This window comes from Ailuropoda melanoleuca, chromosome 12 (assembly GCF_002007445.2).
Source record: "Ailuropoda melanoleuca isolate Jingjing chromosome 12, ASM200744v2, whole genome shotgun sequence".
Classification (NCBI taxonomy): domain Eukaryota; kingdom Metazoa; phylum Chordata; class Mammalia; order Carnivora; family Ursidae; genus Ailuropoda; species Ailuropoda melanoleuca.
The window spans coordinates 23,265,310-23,291,281 of record NC_048229.1 but is presented as its reverse complement, the minus strand read 5'-3'; the positions used below and the strand labels follow the sequence as shown (position 1 = coordinate 23,291,281).

At 48.7% G+C, this 25,972-nt stretch overlaps 1 protein-coding gene across 1 annotated transcript in view; it reads left to right on the top strand.

Moving 5' to 3' along the window:
- MYO18B (myosin XVIIIB) overlaps positions 1–25,972 on the top strand; it is a 246,829-nt gene that overhangs the window by 77,276 nt on the left and 143,581 nt on the right. Inside the window, exons 21-24 of the mRNA XM_034638624.1 lie at positions 7,651–7,716; positions 12,320–12,448; positions 14,665–14,808; positions 15,818–15,907. Of these exons, the coding sequence (XP_034494515.1) occupies positions 7,651–7,716; positions 12,320–12,448; positions 14,665–14,808; positions 15,818–15,907 (429 nt within the window). The remainder of the gene's footprint in view (positions 1–7,650; positions 7,717–12,319; positions 12,449–14,664; positions 14,809–15,817; positions 15,908–25,972) is intronic.

Below are 25,972 nucleotides of genomic sequence, written 5' to 3'. Positions count from 1 at the left end.
CCGTGTTTAATTTTTTGAGAACATGCCACACTGTTTTCCACAGCGGCTGCACCATTTTATATTCCCACCAAGAGTGCACATGGGTTCCAATTTCTCCACGTCCTTGCCAACACTGGTTGTTTTCTGTTGTTTTTGTTTTTGTTTTGATGGGAGCCATCCCAAGGGGTGTGAAGTGGCACCCCACTGGGGTTTTGATTTACATTTCCTCGATGATCTGTGATGTTGAGCCTCTTTTCATGTTCACATAAGACTTTTGAATGGGAGCCCTTTGAGGATAGGCAGGGTGTCTGGTGAATTTCTGTACGGACTGCGCCATCCATGATATGTTAATTTAAAATCATTATCCTTGATTCCATTCAGCTTTCACCAAGTGTCTGCTTTGCACCAGGCCCTGGGCTGGGTGTCCGAGATACAGGGATGGACAGAACACAGTCTCACTGGGTGAGGGAAAGACTAAGACAGGCTATTTCCATGAGGAGGGATGGCTTTGGGACCCCCCAGGGAACACCCCTAAATGTTTGATGTTTGCAGTCGGGGTGAGGGTGGGGCATTCAAGAAGACTCCTCAGAGAAGGTGATGATCGAGTTGAGCCCTATGGGACAATTTGGAGGAATTAGGTAAGAGAAAGAATGAAGGGCAACCCATACAGTGTGTAGCATGTGCAAAGGTCCAGTGGCGAGGTTGCTTGGCTAGTTTAGTGTAGCTAGAGCACAAAGGATGCCATATGTTGAGAACAGGAGCTGAAGGTGTTGTCAGGGGCCAGACCACGGGCCCTTGTTGGCAGGACAAGAGAGTCTGGGCTTTACCAGGTGGTCAGTGATGATCAACTGAGAAGTCATTGGCAGGGGCATGGCCTAGAAACCTGACCTTCATTATTTGAACTGGTTTAAGCAAAATCATGAGGAAGTCCTGTCCACTCTGCCCTTCCACAGTCCTGTCTAGGGAGCAGTATCTTCACCCTGATCTCCAGCTGTTCAGGCTTCCCCTGTCCCATCCAGACACCCAGGCACGTGCTCGGTTCTCCAAAATGACCTTGTCCCCCGCTCTGATCACCTTGGGTCCCATTCCTCTCCCCCGGGTTATCCCGTCTAGCTAAGGTTATGCATTCCCCTGCACTGAAGCCCACCCAGAATGATCGCAAATGGTGAAATATCAGGCAGGTCAGTCAAGGGATACTGTCAGCTCACCTTGGCCGTGTCCCAGATTCTGGTCTCTTCGATCTCTCTGCTGCTCAGGCAGGACTTGCCAAGTCTTCCCGGTCGATGGGAGGAAACCCTAGGGCCTTCCCTCTTCTCCTCAGAGTACCTAAGTGTTGATTGATTTTAGCCAACAAAATCTGTCCCTGCGGACTTGATTTGAAGAACATGATTAAGGGATGTCAATCTATCTTCTCAAAGGCAGCCACTCTTGTTCCATCTCAGACCCTTGTGGACACCCCCAGTTTCCTCTGAATTTGTTTGAGCCCCTTTCTGCTGGGAAGGGGTCCCTAGGAGCCCAAGGTTAGGAGGGGGAGCTGTCCACTGAACAGTGCTGAACCATTTTTCAGGGGTTCCCATGGCCTTAGCCCCTGCAACATAGTCACCATTCTTTTCTTACTCACATCACTGTCTTCCTCCAGTTGGGGTTTACTGTTTTAATAATTGTACACATTTTCCATTCAGTGTTTTTTTTTAAAGGTTTTGTTTATTTGAGAGAGAGAGCACAAGTGGGCTGAGGGGCAGAGGGAGAGGCAGGCTCTCCACTGAGCAGGGAGCCCAATGTGGGGCTTGATCCTGGGACTCCGGGATCATGACCTGAGCCGAAGGCAGATGCTTAACCAACTGAGCGACCCAGGTGCCCCTGCATTCAGTGTTAACCAACCCAATTTGTGTGTGTGTGTGTGTGTGTGTGTGTGTATACAGCATTCTATATATGGTTCTGAGCATATGGAGTTAAATAACAGAGACATAGTCCCACCTTTATGGGTTGATTTGATCAGTTCTTCAGTGGTTGAAAGCATGTGGTTTAGAATCAGACAGACGTATTCAAATCCTCGTTTCTGCCGTCCCTCCATTCATTCACACACCCCTTGATATCTGGTAACTGTATGAACATGGGCAACACTCACAGGGCATAAGCAAAGTGCCTGGCACCTAGCAGCTATGCAACAGATGGTGGCCATGGGGCCATGGTGGCTGTTGGGTCATAGTGTGTGTTTCCAGAAAGAGGCGCTGTGCTCACCACAGCCAAAAATTTCCCTGTCTGAGCATTTGATTCCACAGACATGGATTCTTCACACCACACTACTCGCTGAGGAGTGAGTTGGGGAAGAATTCCCCTCCATGGCTCTCCATTATTCCTGGAGTCTCTCATTGCCTGTCTGGCATGTTCAGCTTAATGTGAGCTGTCAGATCACATGCTTATTGGGTGCATCCTCTTTGAACACCGGAGAGAACATTCTTTGCAAAATACTAGGACACAAAGGGGCTCTGGAAGTGGATGCATGAGCTGGCCTTCTCCCAGGTGATTCAAGGACTCATAATTTGAGCCCGGAAGGGTGGAGGTGAAGGGTGTGTCACCACTTTACAGAGCCCAGGAGAGCCTGATAACCTCCGAACCTCTCTCAGTTATGAGGATTTACCAAGACGTAGCATGCACCAGGCATGAGAGCGAGCGCTCTATGCGTGATGACAGCTGCTTGGCCGTCTGTGTTAAGTCCCACATCGAAGCCCACAAAGTGTTTCTACTGACTGCTTTTTTGTTTGTTTCCTTCAGAGTATGGGTCACCACCTTCCAGTTTCTTTGTACGTCTTATATTATTTTTTTTTAAGCTGAAACTGGGGGTTTTAGATAATACATAATAGCATCTCCAGATTCTGATCTTTTCCCAATCATTTAATAATGTATGTGGACTAGATTTATGGAGTCTGTCTCCCCCACGGTATGAGGTTACTGATGTCTCTGCTTAGGTTTTTCATTCCTGTTTTTATTAAAAATCCTGGATTCTCAGGGGCTGTCCCTTTGTCAGCAGAGCTCAGCAGGCAGTACAGGTCGTAATCAAACACCGTGAATCAGCGAGCCTTTCCCTGATTCAGATGGAGCTACGTGTGGGTTGGGAACTATAGCCAATGTTCATACACTCACCGCTGTGCCACGGATATGACTCTTTTGGCCCTTTCACAGATTTTCTGCCTGTGTACGTGGCCTTACATTTAGATAGGGATGTATAGATAGCTTGGAGTTCTCTCAGTCTCTCCTGGGCCTACGTGTACCCTTCGGCCTGTGTGCAGCCCTCCAGAGGACCAGGAACATGTGGGGACTTGTCAAGGCCCACAGGGCTGTCCATTCCCTATGTCCCTTCATCAGGTTTCGGGCTAGTCAATGTCCATTGCTTGCCCCAATCCAGATAACAATCTTACGCTCCCTGTGCTATTGACCTTCTCTATTTCTTTGCTGCCAAGATCACTACTGTTTCTGACAACGATCCCGGGCATGGGATTTTCCTGTACTCGCTCAGTCTAAGCCCCCTGTGGCAGCAAAGCCACTGGTTTTTACGGCTTGCCTCTCCCTGGGAGGATTACCACAGTGCCAGAGCTTGGTGGGGGTGACTGGAACAGCCCTGGCCAAGATTGTTGCAATCTCCTGCTCTTCTTACCTGAGATTCAATAGTTCTGTTTTTTTCTTTTTGAACAAATGCTTCTCCATTTGTTGTATCCCCTTGTTCAATTTCCAGACTATCGAACTTGTTGCTTTCAAAAATTGTATCCATTTTTATCACTGTTTTTTGGGAAAGAGCAAAGGATTTCTCAGGCTCCTTCCCCCACCATTCTATAAGTCTTACTCCTACATGCTACCTTTGTGACCTCATTAAAGCTCCACTCCATCTTTGGAGGGTAGATGTAATGACACCATCTTGTAGACTAGGACATGGGGGATCAGAGAGGAGGTGTAGCTTGCTCAGGGTCACACAGCCGATGAGTAATGGAGCTGGACAGGATCCCAGCATCAGAGGGCAGAGGACAGGCTCAAGAATCTTATTCCCTGGGGTTGCATCTCCTTCAACCATATTTCCTAGCACGCGGTTTCATGACACGAGACCTTCCTTTCTTTGTAAAACAGGCATCAAGTAATAGCTGTTGTGAAGGTTTGAAAGTAAAATGAGTTGTGTGGAAAGCACCGAGAGCCACGCTCAGACTCAAAAGCACAAGGACAGACCATTTCCTTGGAGCAAAATGGCCAACATTTTACTCAGCATTCCATGTGGGGAGGGATAAACCTCAAATATCTGGATAATTAGGGTGGAATAGCTGATTCCTTAAAGATGCAGGACAGGGAAGAAATCTGTTACAGTAATCCGAATTCTTGCCCTGTCTTCCACCAACTGGCTGCTGGACAGTGATTGACATTGTGTAGAAACCAATCCAGTCACTGGTAATTGACCTAAGCAAGTGCCAATTTCACATGGTTCAATCTAAGAGCAATATTCGTTATGATAACGATAAGAGCAATCAAGTACGACATTGCTTACAAAGACCTTTACACAGATTCTCAGTTCACTGTGCCAACACCCTTATGGTCTATGCAGGGCACATTAGCACCATTTTGCAGGTGAGGAAAATGAGGGCAAGGAGCATAGTTCAATGCCTGCAGACACCGTTAACTCCATTCTTTGGGACATAAGCTTTCTTACCTGTAGTATGAGATCAACAGGACAGAATGTCTTTGTTAGCCCTGATCTTGGCTACAGAGACATCTACAGGGCTCTAAGAAAGTGAGGGAGATGGGGAATAATCCTTGGGTAGGGGTGTTTGGGGGTGTCCTTGAGAAAAGGAGGCTTGGTTTACGTTCCATAGCACCTGTGCCAAGTTTTGACCAAGACAGAACCAGTAGGTCTCATTCAAGGACTAGTAGCAGTAACTCCTCATGTCTATTGAGTGCTTACTATATGGCAGGTGTGGCATGGAGTCTTCTGCAAGAGTAACCACAGAATCTTCGAGAATAGATGCTATTATTTCTCCCTCATGTTTCTGAAGAGGAGCCTGGAGCTCAGAGTAAAGGGCTTGTCCAAGGTCATACAGTTATAAGTGGTAAAACCAGGCAGGATCTCAGCCCAGCTGGGTCTACCTCCTCCAAATTCTGATTTCCCCCCCCCCCAAACATCTATTCTGGGTGTTAACACCAAGGTCGACTTAGAAAAATTTCGTTGGCTGTAGGTTTCATTTATTTTTCATCCATCCATCTTCTTTTCAGCCAATTTTTATTTTGTTTTGCTCTTGTGCAGAGAGAAAAGATGTTGTGTTTTGGATATATTGGTTTTTATGCATTCTGCTGTCTACAGCTCCCTGGGAACATTTTTGGCTAAAATGTAATAAGTAAAACCACTGAATTTGAGGGAGGGGCATTATAGAATGTTCTTCCAGGAGGTCAGAGGATGAAAATTGCTCCTAGATGATAGTCTTGGACCAGACTTTTAATAGGCTTTTTTGTTTTTCAAGTATCTTAGGAAATTTTCTGTGATGCTGGTGACCCATGGAACTGAAACTTATCTAGTAAATTACACCAGCCCTGAAATACTTTTTGTTTCTTGAGTGTGGCAGTTACTTTTCTGGCAGTTTATTCCAAAAGTAAACTGTGATTTTCAGTAAATGGAAGGTCCATGAGGGTTGGTGTGGAGGTGGAGTGGGAGGGGAATCACAGGCACCAAGGAAGCAGGTGTGACCTGTATTTTTCTGAGGGTACACATCGCCAGCAGCTGTTTCAGAGCCCGGATACCTTGATGACAAAGGAAAATCCCATGACACGGCTGTGATTTGGCCAAGGCTGTGTTTAGGAAATGTCTTTGAGTGAATTTAGGTCTCTTGCATGGGTCTGCCCTTCTCCTTCTGCCCCCCATGCTTCCACCTCTGTTGGATCACTCGTTTGTTTGTTTGCCCCATCATGGTATTTACTGAGCTCCTACTGTGTGCCTAGAACAGTACCAGGTGGAGCAGAGGAAATAAGAAATGAAGCAAACACAGGCTCCCCCTGCCCATACTCTGGGTCAGGCACACACGCCTAACAGCCACGCCATTTATTCAGAAAATATTTGTGAAGGTGAGGTCGTTTCTGGCAGGTACAATGGGGGAAGGACAGAGTGCCAGGGAGGCTGTCACAGCAAACTTCAGTGACATAGCAGGTGAAATTCCTAGGGACCTTGGGGCCTCTGGAGTCATTCTGGGCATGCAAGGCGGTTGAATCATAGATGGTGCAGTGTGGTCAGATAGACCTCGATTCTAATCTGCCGCCATGTGACTTCTAACCTTGGAGAAATGCCTTCACGTGTTGTTGTTGTTGTTTTTTAGTTGTCGCAAAATATACATAAAATTGATCACTTTATTTTTTAGAAGATTTTATTTATTTATTTGAGAGAGAGTACATGAGTGTGAGAGAGTGAGTGAAGGGCAGTGGGAGAGGGAGAAGCAGGCTCCCCACTGAGCAGGGAGCCCGATGTGGGGCTCAATCCCAGGACCCCAGGATTATGACCTGAGCCGAAGGCAGACGCTTAACCGACCTAGCCACCCAGGCACCCCTATCATTTTAACTATTTTTAAGTGTGCAGTTCAGTGGCATTTAAGGATATTCGCACTGCCGTGCAACCATCACCACCATCCGTCTCCAGCAGAACACTTCATCTTGCAAAGCTGGAACTCTTTCCCCATTAAACACGAACTCCCCCTCCCCCTTTCAGCCCCTGGCACCCACCATTCTACTCTCTGTCTCCCTGAGTTTGATTAGTCTAGGTATCTCATATAAGTATTCATCTTTGTGTGACTGGCTTATCTCACTTAGCATCGTGTCCTCAGGATTCATCCGTGTTGTAGCATGGGTCAGAATTTCCTTCTCTTTTATTTTTTTTAAAGACTTATTTATTTATTTATTTGAGAGAGAGAGTGCAAATAAGGGGAGGTGCAGAGGGAGAGGGACAAGCATCCTCCCCACTGAGTGCAGAGCCAAATGTGGGGCTCCATCTCACGACCTGAGCCGAAATCAAGTCACGTGCTTGACCGACTGCGCCACTCAGGCGCCCCATTTCCTTCCCTTTCAAAGCTGATCAATATCCTACTGGGTGTATATCCCATGTTTTGTGCCTCCATTCATCCGTGGTTAGAGACTGGGTTGCTTCCACGTCTCAGCTGCTGTGAATAACCCTGCTACGAACGTGGGCATACCACTATCTGTTCAAGTCCCCGCTTTCGCTTCTTTTGGGTGTACACCCAGAGGGTGAATTGCTGGATCCTACGGTAATCCAATGTTTAATTTTTAAAGGAACTGCCATGCTGTTTCCGTAGCAGACACATCTTTCGTTAACTTTTGCATCTTTGGGTTGTGTTTTTTGTTTTTTTCCTTTCCCTCTGTAAATGGGCGTGGTGGTTTGAGGTCCCACCTCCTGTTGCCATAGTGATGCAAGGGGGTGGTGTCTGTGAGAATCCCAGCAGAGTAGATGGCACACAGTAGGTGCTCTGTACATGCTTATCTTCTCCACTTGCCTAGGTGAGGTGGGGCTCTGTTGCATAGACTCCCAGACCCGTGGAGTCATCCTCTCTTTCCAGATGCCTTAGCCAGCCGGCAGGCCTGACCTCCCATGGGGGGCTGTCTCATTCTGTCTCTCTTTATCTCTCCTCTTCTCCCCAGGCTGTGGAGGAGCTCCTGCAGACCCTGAATCTGGAGGAGAAGGCAGTAATCGTTGGGCACAGCCAAGTGAGTAGAACTTCTTTCTTAGGTCACTTCGTCCATCCCATCGCGGACCCAGACGAGCTCCAATTCTCATCCTACTTCATCGTCCGCTAGCCCTGTGGGCCTCCTTTTCAGCAAACTGCAGATAGGGCTGGCGATTTTCCGCCCTGCCTATCTGACAAAGCCAGGAAGATAACATGTTATAATATGGGAGGAAGTAACATTGGGAAATATCACATGTTAGAGGTTCGTTACCCTTCCAGGGACCAAAGGGGTCTGGAAGAGTTAATAGCTTGCACCTCGGTGTGACTTTCTGAGCCTCGGGAAGAGCTGTCTTAAAATCCGAGAAGAACACTCACGTTCACTCAGAGACTTATAACTTTTACTTTGCAACCAACAGTAAGCCAATTTTAGTCCCAGCTGATTAGAAGCAGTAGTGAAAAGTTAGGGTTCCACGAGAAGGCACATGATTTTAATGTTGAGAGAAGGAGTTTTCCCAAACTGGTGTTGAGCCAAAAGGCTTTCCCAAAAGTTTCAACATTTAGAGAAGAATTTCACAGAGTCCCGATATGCCCATATAGCTTCTCAGTTTCCAAGAAAGAAAACATCATAATTAGGGCTTCCCAAACTATTTGACCGTGGGACTCCCTAACCTTTTGTCTTTGTGGAAGACCACTTACCAACTGCCAGAACTCGCGTTCCATGGATTCTAGTTTGGCAAGTGGGGTACGGAGATTGTAAACTCAAGGGTCACGTAGTAGGCAGGGGAAAAGGGTCAAAGTTCAGAAATAGAAACTGGAGAGAGAGAGTAGACCAAAGGAAAAATTGCTCCCTTCACTTCCCCACTCATCTCCTGACCGACTAACACCAACCCGTAAACCTTTGTCAATCACCTCCACCACCAGCTGCCATGCGACGGTCTGGGGGAAGGACCCTGGTCTCCAGCAGCCCACCATGCTGGCATCACTGGCCATTCATCATTCCTGGAACCCTGAGCAGCCTGTCTCATCACATCCACTTCCCTGGAGAGCTCACAGTCTTTCATTCAGTCCTTGCCCATAGACACATAAGCCTTTCCCCACAGGCCTCTTGCTCCTCCTAAAACGTGTGGCAGGAGCTGTGGTCTACTGTGGCCTCAGTCTGATTTATCCCGATAGGAGTTGACAGCAACTGGACTTTTGCAGACCTTTCCAGAAGAGGGAACAAACCTGTGGGTTCCTGGGCTTCTGCCCATGGCCAGGAGCTATGCCAAGCATTTCATATATTGTTCCTCTTTCCTCTCGAAACTTCCTATGCGATAATTAGTAAATCCCTTCTTTACTGTGCCTCTGGGAAGTAAGCCCCTTTTCAAGGCCTTCCGGTTAGCTAGGAGTATGTAACTTACAGCTCCCATGAAAACCGGTATCACCCTCAATCCAGGGTCTTTTCAACACGCTGGAATTCTGTTATTTATTAGTGGAAATGTATCACATAGTCTTTACCTGAAAACGGGTCTTTATGGCCCAGAATCAGAGCATTTGCTCCTCAGCTCCAAGAACGTCATCCCTGTGGACCAGCAGTTCTCAAAAGACGGTCCCTGGACTGGCCACCACAGCAGGGTCCCCCCAAGAGCTTGTTAGAAACATCAATGCTCAGTTGCCCCCACCCCAAACCTAGTGAATCTGAAACTCTGGGGAGTGGGGTGGGACCCAGAAGTCTGGGTTGTAACCAGCCCTCTAGGGGATACCAGCACATGTTCAAGTTTGAGAACCAGTGGTCTGGATAATTACTTGGTTTTTTTCATGAGTATAAAAGTCCGTCTCTATCATCTCAGCGACTATTGTAGAGCAAGGAAGAAAACAGAGGAGAAGTCTTCATACACATTTTCCCATGGCGAGGGCAAGAAATCTAGAAGCCAAAACATCCCTATAACCAAAAAAGAGGTTGTTCTCGAGTAATACTTGGTATTCATTAAGAAACAGTCGGGAGGAAATTAAGGTCAGTATGTCCTTTGGAAGCCAGGCTAGCCTGTGATCTTTCAGGGGACATGAATGTCTTAGGCATGGCAGGATCAGACACTTCCGAGGTGGGAAGGTCATGAAGAGGAGGAAAGAACAGGTAGGTCTGGTCCATACCCCGCCTCTACCCTTTTCTAGCTGTGTGAATCCGGAGTGAGTGGGATTTGGCCTCTGAGCATCTGTTCCCTCATCTGTAAAACGGAGCCACAACTTCCTACCCCCCAAGTGGGCTGTGGGAATCAGTCCGTTGTCATTTCCTTGGGGAATGCATTTGTCAGTGGGGCAAGACGTTAATCAAATAAGCTAACATTGTAATGTTTAAAGAATGACTCTCTTCTAATCTGAAAAATGACTAGAACAGGAGCTAATTCCTCAGCGGTCCCAGACATGGGAGCTATTGTCATGTCAGATTTTTTAAACCGTGGCCTTCAGCATTTTTAGAGGAAAAACAACTTCCCTGAGCAGTGGCCCGCATAGATTCCTTAAATGTGGGGCTGTTGGAATGTTGCACTCTGCTTGGGTCCAATAAGCCACTGGACCCACGGAAAGCAACTAATTTAGATGTTTCGTTGTGATTCTCAGCCCCTGGGGCCTTATCAAGTCCTATGCTGAGGGCCATGATATTTATGAAAAAGGTGGAGACCCATGTGCCTTGTGGTTGGCAAGCTGCTGTTTAAAGGAAAAAAAAAAATCAAGATAAGATTCCGCACAACCGATGACTTATTCCCGTTCTGTGTATGGTCGTTTCCAATTATCTTTTTAATGAAAGCTTCATACTTGATCAATAGTGGTTTTGGCGGCACCCGCCGCCTTTTGTAATATACGAACTAGAGCTGTCATCATTTTGATCATTGATTTTTTTTTTATAGCAGCTTTTGGGACTCGCTAGCTTGTGAAATTAATACAGTCATTATTGAGGCAATCTGATAGGTAATGAGTCAATCGTGTCTTTATTTCAATGACGCTAATTGTCTCAGTGGCTCTGGCTGATAGGAAGTGTTCCGTAAGGCCAGGGAAGGTTGCAAGACAGAGTTCGCACTGATTGGGCGTGCAAATTCTCATTTTCCCATCGGAGAAGTGTTCGCTGTGCGATAGGCAGAGTGGTCTCCGTTACCGCAGACAGGTTAGGGGAATGGCCAATCGACGGAGACCCTTTGTTCCACCTGGAATCAAATTGCAATTCAAGCCCAAACTTCAGACATTTGTATCGTAGCGAAGGAGGACATGAAGCTTCCCATTGACAATGAGAATGGGGTGCTTGGCTTTGTGGCTCGTCAGCTGCGTGAACTGAAGTCAGTTACATAATCTCCCTGGGCCAAGAGAAGGTTGCTCTGTATTAAAATGGGACATAGGAGGAAGAGCTTTGAAAAACCTAGATGCCATGCAAATGTTAATTACATTCAGTGGTAACTGTAGTCTGTTCCGGAGTCAGACGGAGGGAGATATTCCTGCTGTTGCCACTTGCTGGTGGAGGGTCCTGGTGTGGGATGGGGGGGAGGATGCCATTTTTAGCCTTAGTTTCTCCTTCTGTGAAATGGGGGGATCGCCATAACTACCATATAGGTTGATGCACGTGAAATACTTTCCCTGCGTATCTCGAGTGGTTGGTTCCGATCCACGACATTGATAGATAATGTGCCCGATTGCTTGATAATATCACTGATTAAGACAAAGTCACTGATGGATCCAGTGCCCCTGGAGACACTGAGCATCTCTGGGGGTGATTAGTCACAGCTGGCAAAGAAACACGCCGGGCTGGTCGTAGAAATTAGCAGCAGATGGGCATCTGAGAAGTGACCCCATGCTCCTATCACCGACTCAGCTCCCCGGCCCTTAGAGCATCTTTGCTTTGCTGCTGGGAGGTTTGGGGGGGGCTGTGGCTGCCCTGCCACGCTGGCCGGAGCCGGCCTGGCCCCAAAGCGTCAGGTTGTCTGAAAACCCTTCTGGGCGCCCTATAGTCTGTGGGGCCCTGTGGGGTGGCGAGGAGGCATTGATCACTTTGCTGCAGAGGGGATCTCCATCCGTTATTGATGAGCGGAGGCCTGGAAATCGTGGGCGCCCCGCTGATTTTCCGTTAGATGCCTGAGCACCCTCTGTGGGTAGCACCAGACCGGCCCCCTCCTCTTCTGGCCACGAAGGGCTGCCCTCAGTCTGCCCAGCATTCTCTGTCCCTCCTTATAAGGGGATTTCAAGGGCACTGCTTCTCTCAGATGGCCGGCGGCGCTTACCGGAAAGAATGCACATTCCCAGGCTTCTCCCTGAACCCGTGGATTCCACCTTCCTGGGGCGAAGCCTGGGCATCTGCGTGCCTGGGTGCCCTGAGGATCCTGTTAAAATGTTGCTCTGATGCAGCCGGTCTGGGGCGGGGTCCCAGATTCTGCATGTCTAACAAGCTCCTTGGAGGTGACAATGCCACTCATGGAGGCCACGCTCTGAGCATCCAGGGACGAGAGGAAGGGAAAGAGGAGCCACCAAGAGACAAGATGTTTTGATCATGGAGACCCTTGGTCATGGGCACCTGCTAACAGAATATCTCGGGTGGCGGCGAGGAAACTGGCTTCTCAGTGGAAACCGCCTCACACTCCAGATTCAGCTCAAGAGGAGTCACCTGCCACCTTCTCTCCTTCCAGGTTTTCCTCAAGGCAGGCGTGGTCTCTAGGCTTGAGAGACAGCGGGAGAAGCTGGCGTCTCACAGGATCCTTTTATTCCAGGCGGCTTGTAAGGGCTTTCTGTCTCGGCAGGAATTCAGGAAGCTGAAGGTATGGCAGCCAGCGCGCCTCGTCAGCCCTGCAGAGGCGCGAGGTCCTGGCAAAGCAGCATCCGAGCTGATCTGGGGGCTGCGATCCCGCGCTTCTCACACCCGCGCTCACGCATGAAACCCTGCGGGGTATTAACATGCGGTTTCAGATCTGGTGGGTCTGGGCTGAGCACAGGGCTCTGCAGGTCTCCCATGACGGTGTCAGTGCTGCTGGCCCACGAGCTCACCCGGAATGGCAGGACTTCAAAGCGACACTTTGCAAGATGTTATGATTGTTTCTAGGACGTTGACAACAAATTAGCAGCGATGTCACGCTTGATCTCGATTTTCATGGGGTGGTCCGAGCCCCGCTCGGTTGGTTATGGTTTCCACCTTCCCCATCTCTGGAGAACTTGGCTTTCATGGGCCAGCAGGCAGGACACGGCAGGACCTGGCCACTGAGGCTTTGGGGACCAAAGGGCCAGTTCGGAGTCCGCAGTCCTGAGCCACCCTGGGCCACTATCATCGGAGACTTTTGGAGACTGAATTTCCTCTCTGTAACTTGAACCACAGAGAAAAGGCAGCACAGCTCTGGAGACAGACAAGAGCTATGCTCGAATCTCGCTTCCGCCGCTTAGCAGCTGGGTCAAGGTGAAATGGGGTCATGAACGCTTAGCATGGTGCGTGCCATCAAGATGCTAGCTGCTCTTCCCTTCGTATCCTCAATATTAAGTACTACGGCTAGCTCCCAGTCTCATTACCTGAGCCTCCAGTTTATGGGAATCTGTAAATTCAAGTATATACACTTGGCAGAAGCAGGCAAAGGCAAGAACATTAATATTTAAAATTTCGTGGGCAACTCCACTGGCCCACTGCTCTCCGGTAGCTTCTGCCCTTAGAAAGATTCGGAGTGGAGATGAATAAAGACCCCAGATTCTGTCTGCACCCTGGCTGCAGGGGTGCAAATCCCAGCCCCACCATCGGGCAGCGGTGTGGTGCTGAGCATGTGACCGGGGGGGGGGCCCTCTGTGCCTCAGTTTCCCCACCCGTAAAGTGGAAATGACAGTAACGCCTGCATTCCTGGGGCTGTGGTGAGAACGGAGCTTAGTTTGTAAGATGCTCAGCGTGCTGCCTGGCCTGCAGGGAGAGCTGTACCAGCTGGACAAGCATTGGCTGTCGTGATGGTGATGACGGGGACGGGTCTTCTGGTTTGGTAGTCAGCATGGTTCCCACCTGAGACACGAATGAATGTGGCCGGTGGTCCTCTAGGGGTGGTCCCCAGGCCAACAGCATCCATGTCAACGGGGCATCTGTTAACCGTGCAAATTCTCGGGCCCTGCCCTGATTTACTGAATCAGACCCTCTGGGGGTGGAGCCCAGCATCTGTGCTTTAACAAGCTCTCCCCGTGCTTGTGATGCACACTCGGGTTTCAGAAACATGGAATCCGTGTTTAAACTCACTTTAAACCTAGCCCCTAAATATCAACTCGTGACATAATCATGGCCATTGTATCTTGAGGGCAATTTCAGGGATGTTCAAGGATTTGCCTTTCACGGTGGCTTTTGAATCTAAGCCCCGCACAAGATTGTGATCCTGTTATGTCATATTTTCAACTTCTCTTCCTCTTCTTAGGTCATGCAAGATTAAATTGGGGTGTAATGTCTGATGCCCAGAGCCCGACTCAAAGAAAAGGGGCTTTCAAAAAAAATTTTTTTTTGTAACTTTAACATTTTTTATTTATTTACTTTTTTTTAGTCGAGTTCACACCCAGTGTTACATTAGTTTCAGGCACACAACATAGTGATTGAAGTCTATACATTACGCTGGGTTGTCACAAGTGCAATTACCACCTGTCACTATACAGTGCTATTACAACACCGTTGAAAAGAAGCTTGTTTTTAAAAGATTATTTATTTATTTATGAGAGAGGAGAGTGAGAGTGCAAGCAGGGGGATGGGCAGAGGGAGACACAGATCCCCCACTCAGCAGGGAGCCTGACATGGGACTGGATCCCAGGACCCCAGAACCCCAACCTGAGCTGAAGGCAGAGACCTAATGGACTCAGCCACCCAGGCCCCCGAAAAGAAGCTTTTTTAATTTTTAAGTTAGCCGATCTCTTCCATTAGCTATGAACCCTCTTTTTCCATCCCTTTCGCCACCGCCCCCTTTGCTCTCTTTCCTTCACATTCCCCGGGTTGGGAAGGGCCCCTCGAGGTTCTGGTCTCTTTTCCCTGCAGATTCGCCAACTGGCCGCACAGTGCATCCAGAAGAACATGGCTGCGTTCCTGGCGGTCAAGGACTGGTCGTGGTGGCAGCTCCTCGGTTCCCTCCGGCCCCTGCTGAGCACCACCATCGGGGACGAGCAGCTCCATGCCAAGGAGGTCAGTCCAGGTGGCAGGCAGGGTGCGGGGTGGCTGCTCCCTTTTCTCACCCCCATGTCAGTGCTTACGTCCAGACCCAGTGCCCCACCCTGCAGATTCTAGATCTAGAAATGCTCTGCCCCGCAGCCCTTGCTGCCCCCTTCCAGAGATCCCTCTGCTGCCATCAACAAGGACACAGACCACCCTCCCTCCTGTGTCCAGCTACACTCTTGGCTTGTGGGTGCTAGGCAGATACCCCATTACTACCCAGGGGCACGTGAACACTTACGGTCCATCCCAGAGAGACTCATGGTGGAATCCTTGAGTCCTTGATCTCTTTGCCTCTCAGAAAACACTCCCCTTGCTGTTGCTTCTGCCCCAGTAGCGCCCATCTTCTATAAGAAACCATTTCAATTGGTTTCTGGTTTATCTTTGCTGTTGTTTATTCTTGCAAAGTTAGCCAATTCGCACACGCACACGGAGTTCCTTTCTCTCGTACACCAAAGATAGCACACTGTTTATATTTTTCTGCCACTAGTATTTTGCACTTGGAAATGTATTTTGGGAGTCATGCCATGTCCAGTTTCACAGAAGTCTTCCCAGTTCTCTCTCCATGACAGCCCAGTACTCCTTTCTGTGTGCAGTCCGTGGTTCATCCCAGAGTTTGCTGTGGGTGGGCATTGGGGCTGCTCCTGATGGTGGTTCTGCAAGTGTAAGGCTGAGCCATTGGCAGGATAGCGGTCTCGGGGAGGGTGAAGGGTCAAGCACACCATCTCACCCAGGCATCCCCAGTCTTGGGTCAAGCAATGGGCTCATTCTAAGGATTTGCATTCAGCCCCTAGACTGGGATGTGGATATTCAGAAATGGAGGGGGGGGAAAGCCCGGTGTAGGGGTGTAGGAACTTAGCATCTGGGCATAATCACAGATGGGCTGGCAGAATCACTCACTCTATTCCCCAGCCACTCTTACCCCGCGTGGAACTACTGTCTCTGGTCCAGGACGGCTTCTGTTAAGGTGTTTGCTTTGTAGGAGGAGCTTACGATGCTGAGACAGAAGCTAGAAAGATCGGAGAAGTCACGCAGTGAACTCCGGCAGAACGCAGACCTGCTAGAGAGCAAGGTACCCTTTCCGTCCTGTGTGGGGTCCCTGAATGGGGTGAGGTGTGTCGACAGGGGAGGTGATGATGTGCTTTACAAGCCTCCTCAAAATAACCCTGTGGGGGCATGCTGTCCTCATCCCCATTTTGCAGAGGAGGAGTGAGGCTCTGGGATATTAGTTCTCTTCCCAAGGACACACAACTAGCATGTGTAGCACTGAGATTCCAATCCACATCATCTGACTCCAAAGGGAAGAATTTCTAACATAAGCCACAAAAACACAAATCACGAGGGGAAAAAAATGGATAAATTTGACTATATTAAAGTAATCAACTTCTGTTTATCAAAGCATAGAATGAAGATACACCACATACTGGGCCATGAAATTTGCAACACATAGAACTGGCAAAGTGTATCTGGACATGTAAAAAAAAACACTCCAGTAGGAAAAAAAAATGGGCAAAAAGAGGAATCGGCAGGTCCCAAGACGGGAACTCTTGTTTCAAGGGTTCCAATGTCCAGGAATTCAAATGGCCAGGAGACTCATGAAAAATGCTCAGCTTAACTAGCAATCAGGAAATGCAAATTAACACCACAGTAAGTACCAATCGGCAGAATCCAAGTCTGAGGTAGCCATGTGTGGGCAAGGCTGTCCAGAAGCAGGAATTCACAGGCTGCATGGGAGCGTAAATTGATCTCTTCGCTCCTGAACAACTTAACCTTGTCTCTGAACGTTGGTCTTGTCTGTACGCTGTGCTCCAGCAATTCCCTTTTGGGTATATATGCTAGAAAATCTGTCTCACTTACATAAGAAAAGACGAGAAGACATATAGAAGTGGCCTTGTCATATGGAAAAATTATAAACACCCACGTTGGAGTCTATCAATAAGAGAACAGATGAACACATTTTGTTAGATTAAAAATTGAGTTGCCAAAAGTAAAAACGAATAAGGAGGCAGGAACACTATGGCCCATAGGCCAAGCGCCACTGGCCACCTGTTTTTGTTGTTGTTGTTGTAAATAAAGTTTTATTGGCACACAGCCACAACCACTCATTCATGTGTCGTCTCTGGTGGCTTTCCTGCTACCGTGGCAGAGCTGAGTAGTTGTCACAGAGACTCTATGATCTGCAAAGACTAAAAATATTTACTGTCTGGCTCTTTATAGAAAACATGTCCTGACTCTCCAACTAGAGATACATGAATCTACATGGATTACCCTCGAAAACATAACACTGAAGAAAAATGATTTAAGTTATAAAAAATTCCTTAAAATATGAATTGTACATTTTTACGTATGCTGGACAATACTGTCTATGAAGTGAGGCATCTGCCATATGGTTACGGTGTGAAGATATTTCATGGGAATCATAACACCAAATTCAGGGTGGTGGTCACCTCTGGGGGGTGGAAAGGGCCATGTGATTGGAAATTACATCGGGGCCGGAGGGGCTGGAGTATGAGTGCCTTGCTAACGTATTCCGTCCATCGTTGGGTGTTGAGTTCACAGGCTGGGGATGAGGACGGGAGTCAGGCGGTCCCTGCCCCCAAGGGAACTACTGCAAGTTCCAAATTCCTAAACAAATTCATAGAGTATAACGTGGTTGGGAAACTGTGGGTAGATCAAGGAAGAACTGTTCATGGAAACTTGCTGTTCCCCTTAGTTTTTCAGGGCTGGGACTTTAGTAAGTCAGTTGCATAGGGCATGAAATTTAAAGGGGTGCCAAAAACTCAGCAAGATAAATCATATTTCAGTGCAGGATCTTTTAAAATGTAAATTGATGCAAAAAAAATCCGTGATGAGCCAAATACCGAAATTTCAAATAAATGCAGGACTAGTGGGCCGGGATTAAGGTGAGGCAAGTAAGGCAGTCGGCACAGTGGGATCCTGTCCTCATTTAAATTTTTGATGTTTTATTCATCATGGATTTTTGGCATTAATTTTGACTTTCTTAAATATTGCATTAGAATGTCATTTATCTTGGTTTCTGAGTGCCTTGGCACTCCCTGGAATTTTGTGCCCAGGGTGAGTGCTTTGCCCATCTCATCCTTAGTCCCAGCTGTCAGTTGGAGCCCTGGGTAGCTCACAGGGTCCTGCTGAAGCTCAAAGGAAGCCCAGTTATTCACACACTCAGCGAATACGGATGAGCACCTCCCATGTACCAGGCATTCAACTGGCTACCTCGGATGCAGCTAGGGAGAAGGCAAAATCCCTGTCCCCACCAGGTCCCCAGGCCAATCGAGGGAGACAGACCACAAGTAAATAAACAAGCAAACTACTTTTGAATGGTCAAGTGCTGTGGATATTAAACAGAGGGAGTTGACAGTGGGGGTGGGGGCAGGGGCTATTTTTTTGCCTAAGTGGTTCAGGAAGGCTTCCATGGATTGAAATGTCTGAGTCTCGTGGTGAATCATTTGGCGTCGCCATCTGTGTGCAAATCTGAGGAAAAGAGTGGAAGTGGCGAGTGCAAAGGTCCTGAGGCAACATGGGATAATATTTGTCAGTTTCAAGCCAAACTGGAGCTTTGGCTCCAGTGAGCCCATAATGCTACTATTGTGAGCCCATAATGCTACTAATACCAGTAATATTGCTTGATTTTGTATGTGGATAGTGGTGGCTATAATTGGGTTCATGATCAAGCCAACAGAACACATTCTCCTTCCTCTGTGGACAGCTCAAGCTGAGCCTGGCTGTCTCATGTGGGGACATGGAATGAAGTTTGGGGTGGGAGCTATCTCTTTTCCACCCCCTCTCATTCTCCTTATAATTGTGTCCACTCTCCCCACCAGAGGTTCTCTGTGTGACTCCCACGGGCAAGGAAGAGGCAGGGACTCCTGGAAGGGACAGTCACAGCACATAGAGTTAGGTGAGGCTGGGCGGAAAGGCTGTACCACGGGTCTATGCCCCCTTGGGGAAAATACTGTAAGGAGGAGAGGAAAAGACACACAAGTACCCCCCACCCCCCTAGTCTCATTCAAGGCTCTAGAGTGCGTGCAGCCTGACCTCTCTTGCAGGAAGTAGCAATGGTGGAACAGCAGAAGCAAGAAATCAGAGAGCTGTGCGTGGGTTGGGAATATCGGTGACTTCCCTGTAGAAACTGACATTTGATACAGTAATTCATCATAAACTGTCAAGTCGGACTTGGGGGCTTGGGGTGCCTCAGCTGCCAGGGAGCCTGGAGAGAGTGATGAGGGGAACAGCATCAGCATCTAAAGCTGCAGCTTGCCCAGCCCTGGGCGAAGGAAGGGAGGGGCCGGGCTTCTGAGACCTGAACAAGCATTCACAGTGTCAGCACCCACAGAATATTCTACTCAGGTTCTTCGTGTCTCTGTATTGTACATGGTTACGGAAAGATGTACAGGGCCTGGCAAAAATAAGATAAAATTTAAAAGCTAAGAAAGTCAGAGCAAAGGGAAATAAGAGTGGAAGAGCATATCAGACCAGAGGAAGACGTAGGAAACAGAAATTTACCGTGAGCCTTAGACTCGCTCTCACTTCCCAGACTTTTCGTGGGCTGTGCCTTCCATCCTCCTCACCTGGTTAACGCCTGGTCATCCCTTTTCACCCAGTTCTGTGGTACTTCTTCCAGGAAGCCTTTGTTAACCCTTTGGAACCCTTAACTTTGTTGAGGATGGGTTGGGCCCCTGTGATGAGCTATCCCTGGGCCTTGTGCTTCCTGTCACTGCACCGATGGGTGTGTCCTAACCCCCTCTTGTCCTAACCCCCGTCTGCCTGTGTCCCAGCCAGACGTTGAGGCCCTAAGGTCAGGGGTGTGTCTTTGCGCATCACGGTGGCCCAGCCCCCCGTGCAGAAAAGACACCAGATGGGTGAATGGAGCCATGAAAGGTGAACTGAAATGTTAACACTGAGCTTCCTAGCAACCAAAGCAAAGAGGGAAGCAAGGTATTCTAAAGACATGTTGTCCCCAGGTTAAACACAGGCACACACGCATGCATGTGTGCACACACACACCTGTTGCCTAAGATAGTACCAATTTTCCCTGGTATTGAGCTATCCGAGAAGTTTCTTCCATGAGTCCACATGAAAAGGGGCACTAAGTTACCTGGCAAAGTACAACCTCAGTCATGTGCGTATAGTAAATAGAAGAGGGGATCTGCAGGAGAGCTTTTGTGGACACAGTCTTGAACTGCAAGCCAAGGGCATGACGTCAATTCCCTAAAAAATTCAACTAGGAGGCAAAGCAGAGCTTTATTCAAGGAAGCACATTCAGGTGGACTGAGTGTTATGGTTCCTTCCTCCTCCTACCCTGGGCTCTCGCCCCACCCCCTCCTCTTCCTTCTTTTTAAACTTTATATTTAGGTCCAACATCCAAAAAAAACGCACGCCTCGTAAGTATACAGCTCAATGAATTGTCATTAATTGAACACATCAAAGCAATCACCATGCATATGGAGACACAGAACATTCCCAGCTCCTTCCAAACCTCCTTTCATGGCCCTTTCAGTCACTGCCCTCCAAGGGTAACCACTACACAGACGTTTAGGAATATAGATTGGGTGGGGTTTTTTTTTTCCTATTTTTGAACTTTTCCTAGATGCAATCACCTGTGTGTCCCTATTTGTGTGGTTTCTTTCATGTGACACTGTGACAATCGTCCCTGTTGTGGGTGGTTGTGGCTTGTTCATTGTCACAGCTGTGTAGTATGCCAGCATGTGTACAGACCACTATGATCCATTCTACTCTAAAGGAACATTTGGTTGTTTCCGGCTTTGAACTGTCATGGCTAAACCGGCTGTGAACATTCTTCCTCCATGTCTTTTGGGGCACCTACGATACACGTTCTGTTAGGAGTGCACTTGAATGGAATCGCTAGGTCTCAAGTACTTTCTGTATTGGGTTTTAATGGATACAAACAGTTTGCTCAATCGTATGTATCAGTTTACCCTCCCACGGCAGTGGGTGACATTCCAGTTGCTCCACACCCTCACCAGCACGTAGTATCGTCCTTCTCATTTAGCGATTTTATTGGGCGTGCAGTAATCTCACCTGGTGATTTCAAATTGTGCCTTTTCACATGTGTTTGGCTATTTGGTATCCTCTTTGGCGAAGTGGTCTTTCAAGCCTTTTGGCCATTTCCTACTGCTTTTCTTATTGATTTGTAGCAACTCTTTATATACCGTGGCTATAAGTTCAGTTGTTGGATATACGTGGCACAGATCTCTCCCTCTGCTCTGTGGCTTGCATTTTTGGATGGAGTAATTGGAAGATTTATTTTCTGAAGTCTTGAGTCTCTTCAGACCTGCCAAAGCACTAAGAAAAGGTCAAAGGACTCCAGAACTCCCAAACCTATGTCAATGGCAATAGATACACTTCTTTGGTTTCATTCTGCATTTTATCGATTCCCAGATGCACATTATTTTCCACCTTTCTGCGCCTCTGTAATTGTGATGCATCTTGACAACCACAGGCATCTTACACTAAAATTTGGCAGCACTTTCTTTTCTTGTGTTCCATAATGGTGCATTTTATCATCAGAGGCAGCTGAGATTTGGTGAAATGTAGCATACTGGGGCCCAAGTAAGATTTTCTTTGAAGAAAGGTCTTTATTTCTTTTCCTCCCACCAAAAAGCTACTTTGATTTTTTTTTTTAAAACTGGTTGCTTTCATACTTTACAGAGCATCCGAATCACCTGGGGGGAGCTGTGTACCTTGTAGCTTCCCCATCCCATCTCCCGAGGATTTGACCCAGGAGGGAATCCTGAGGGAGGGGGCGTCCTTCACTGCTTCTTTTTAACGAGCCCCGAGGTGAACCCGACGCAGAGTCATGCCATGTGAGAGCAGTGGTTCTCGTCCTCAAAAGTGTGTCCCAATCCCCTGAAGGATGTGGTAGGATATAGCCTGCTGCTCCCCAGCCCCAGAGTTTCTGAGTCAGTTGGATGAGCTGTCAGGTGATGTGGAAGCTGCTGGTCCGGGGACCGCACTTTAAGGAACAGGGAGAAGGTGTCTCCTTTCATGCGGTTCTGCTTTCTTAGGAGAGTTTCTGTTGACGGTTGGGAGGCAGACACTCTTTCGGGCCATGTATCACGAAGACACCCCTGGCCCCGGTCACGGCCTCTGCGCCCCACCCGCTTGTCTCGTTAGGAGGGGGGAAACGATTGATAGAAATGTTGCTAAAACACGTTGTGCCTTATCATTGGAAACTCCGTTTGACTAGGCTTATTAAAAAGACAACATTATTGCAGAATGATTTAAGTGCTTCATTTGCGAAGGAGCACAAGAGGAGACGAGACGCCTAGGAAGCTGGCTTTAAATATTCTTCAAGCGTGCAAAATCTGCCTGGATGCAAAGTGGGGTTTTTTATTTTCACCGGAAAGCAGGTCTCTCTTATAGGGATTTCCTATAAGGCTGTGGGAGCACATGGAGAAAAATGAGAATGGGATGGCTATTTTTCCCCTCTCTGGAGTATCTTCTGGGTTTTCCCGAAGACTTTATTTATAGCAAAAGACAGGTCCGTGCACTCCGGATGTCTGGTCTCGTTAGCTTGAGAAGTTTTGCTTTTTGGTAAGGAATGGCCGAGAGAGAATCCACTAGGATACACCAGGCTACGGTTAAGGTGGGAAAGTGTATTCGCAAAGAGCTGGGGGGTTTGGCCTTGGCTAGTCATGGACGTGGCCAGCAGGAGCTTATCTCTAGGAGGGAAGGGAAGTGACTTGCCAGGGGTCATGTGGTCAAGTGGTGAGTGAGTCTAGACCGTATACCAAGCTCTGACTCCTAGCGCTCTGGGGACTGGCTATGGCAGCTCCATAACCCCCAGGAGAGTGAGACAGCCTGTGTGCCTCTCTATCTCGGGATATTAGGGTCTCTGGAGACTTAGCTGCTGGAACATGCTGGGGAGAGTGTCCTTCCCGCAGAAAGCTGGCTGCAGGTAGGTTCTCTGGCCAAAGTGTGGGCCTCATCCCGGATGACCACCGTGGGCTTAGCTAAGGCCCCACAGAGGAGTGCACAGAGGGAGTATTCTGCGTGCCTCAGTTTCTCCATATAAAAACGGGGCCATCATGTCTTCTCTACCTACCCTGCTACAGATGAAAAAGCTGGGGACTTGGATGAGTTCAGTGCTGGCTAGGCTGACCTGACCTGGTGTGTATGGTCCAGGGGCAGAGGGTGGAGGAGGGCGGCTGGCTTTGGGCCCTCCCTGCCACGGGACCGTGGGCCAGTCCTTCCATTGCCTGAGCTTTTGTGTCATTATCAGCAGCATGGTGACAGCAATGGCTCCATATTCGTCTTCGTAGGGTGGTGTGGGGGATGCGTGTGAAGTAATGATTACACTGTCCCATACACAGCACGTCTTCTCACATCACCACCGCCGCTAATGTATATGGGATTACATCTCAGCGCTTTCTATGGCCCTCAAAGCAGTCAATGCCGACGGAATGAAGGAATGAAATAAGGTTGAATTGAGCAATTAAAGTCATATTTAATGAGCCATGTGTCTGTGGTGGGTGCAGTGACACATGTGATTAGTATCCCTGTGTTCTAGGTGGGGACAGTGAAGACCAGAGAGGGGCAGGGGTTTGTCCAGGATCACACAGCTGGGCTTTGACCCTGGGTCCGGCTGACTCCGAACAGGCAGCGAGGGAGGAGGAGTAGTTCCTCGGACTGGAATCGGGTCAGGGAGTGGCTCCTCCCTCCGCTGGGCCAGAGCTGGCCAGGGGACAAGATGGGGGGGCATTCCAGGTGGAGGGCACAGCAAGACCGGAGGCAGAGGGTGGGACCTGGGCTGGCCCCTGCAGTCCTAGTGGTTGGAGGGTCTCACGTGTGCAGGGAGGGGGGAGGTTGTGGAGTGGGGTCTGTGCCTGACACTGGCCCACGTCACAGGAGCTGGGAGAATCTTGGTAGAGGTTTGAACACCATCCTGAAGGTGGGGGCTGGACCAAAACACATGTTCAAGATGGGATATGCAGGGGGCAGCATCCAAGGGATTATTTCCTCTGTATGCGGGGGGCGGGTACTATAGCACTTTGAAGACCCCTTTCAAAGCTCATGGTAGCCCCTCTCCCCCCAAGGCTAGTCGGTGATGTGTCACCCCCCATGTGTCCCGCTCTGAGGCATGACATTTCTCCCAGCGTGGCCCCGTGGCCCGTTCCCACAGACACGCCAGAGGCTGTGGGTCTCTCCTTTCCTCCTTGGCGCCCATTCATTATTATACATTCTTTGAGCCCCCAAGAGGCAGTTCGACGGTGTGGTTAGGACTGAAGGCTCTGGGGCCAGGCTGCCCTGATTCACGTCCAGCTCTGCCGCTGGCTGGCTGGGCGTCCTCGGGTGACAGTCTGCACCCTGGCGCCTCAGGTCCTCCTCCGGAATGTGGAGATGTCAGTACCTACCTCTCCATGTGGCTCAGAAGGTTCTGTGGGTTACCTTGGGCCAGGCCCGTGGTGAGCGCTCTCTGGAGTAGTAACGATGATTAAGCTAACTATTGAAGTTGACCTTGACTTTGAGGCTCATGCAGCTGGCACTTTCACTCCCCCCCCCACCCACTCCTTCTGGGTCTGCTCCAGGTACACTGCTGACCCCCAGGGGCTTGGGGGTGGGGGATTGAGTCAAATGACGGATGTGGGGACGGGATGGCACTGTAATTACGAGTCAGGACCGGGATTCAGGCTGCCCGAGCCAGACTCCCCGTGGGACCTATCAGCCATGACCTTGGACGAATCATTTCATGACTCAATGCCTCAGTTTTCTGTTCTGTGAACAGGCAATGACAAAGATGTCTCTGCCCAGCATTTGGTGACTGTGAGCTTTTCCTCCTACAAGGGCTTATGAGGAACCAATTCTTTTCATTGAATTGGAACGTACTGGGAAAACAGTGAAAGGCCACTGCTTGTTCTCTAGAGATAAGATCATTCGGGGACTTTTGAGAGCTCTTGGATATAAGAACCGACAACAAGGTTGGGCTAAGACACGTGGGTTTTATGTCCCCAGCTTGGCAGGTGGATCCTGGAAGGCAGGGCCTGGTACACAGTTGGTGCTCACATAATGAATGACAAGTGACAGTGACAGCCCAAAGGGTCTCATGTGTGTTCAGCATTTAAGGTCCATCAACATTTTTTGTTACCCACCATTTCTCTCAAACTGCAGTTGATGCCAGTGAGTGGGATAGATATTTCTATTTCACTCCGTGCGAAATGTACCACAAATTCATTCATTTCTGTCCCCTTCTCTTTGACAGAACTTTGGAGTCATTGTCCCTAAGGAGAAAGAGAGTTTCTGATGATTTGGCTTAAGTGGTGGATCCGGGGAGGTTTTCAGAGTAACTTCTAGTTAATTGGTCCTTGAGTAATCTGCAAGGATCCTTCTGGGTTTGCCCACCAGGCTCTCCTCTCGTTAAATTGGTTTTCATTTTATATTCACCTAATAGCTCTGGGCGTGGTGCCTACCCCTCACCTCTATGGATAAAGCCCTTGAGCCCTGAAATGTAGGAAGGGAGAGGGGTTGGTGGGGACAGGGAAGGGTCGGGGGTTACTTGTCTCTGTGAGAAACATCTGTTGTGTCCCCAATTTGAAAGCATTAATTGTCCTTTGGGCTCTAGACTTGGGGTGTGTAGAACTCAAAATTAATGCATTAAATTAATTTTGTGCTCCCTTTGCTCAGGCTCATTACCACAAATTAAATTTCACACTAATTGGCTAAGGCAGGGAGAACACATTCCTGGTGTTCGGAATCAACGCTGATGGTGGGGATGGGGCGGGGGGGTTAGGGGCATGATCCGGGGCGTCCCTGGGTTGCTCCAGCCTGTATTCAGTGCCCACCGCAAATGATCATTCCCCCAGCACCATTGCTGCTCTGTGCCTGTAAGTAAGCCAGTCTAACCCAACGAAAGCCAAGCGTGAAGCCAAGATGAGGAAGCGATTCTGGCAACTTCTAGGGCAGTAATTCTTAAACTTGTTTGCTCTTAAGAAGAACCGTGGAGCATGTTGAAATTCAGATCCCTGGGTCCCACCGAAGCTTACGGTGGTGTGGGTGTTCTGGGAATCCTGGGCTCTACATTTTAATGACCATCGCCAGGGACTGCAAAAATGTTTGCCCAGAACACGTTAAAGATACCAGGGTAAGGAACAGTGACAGGAAG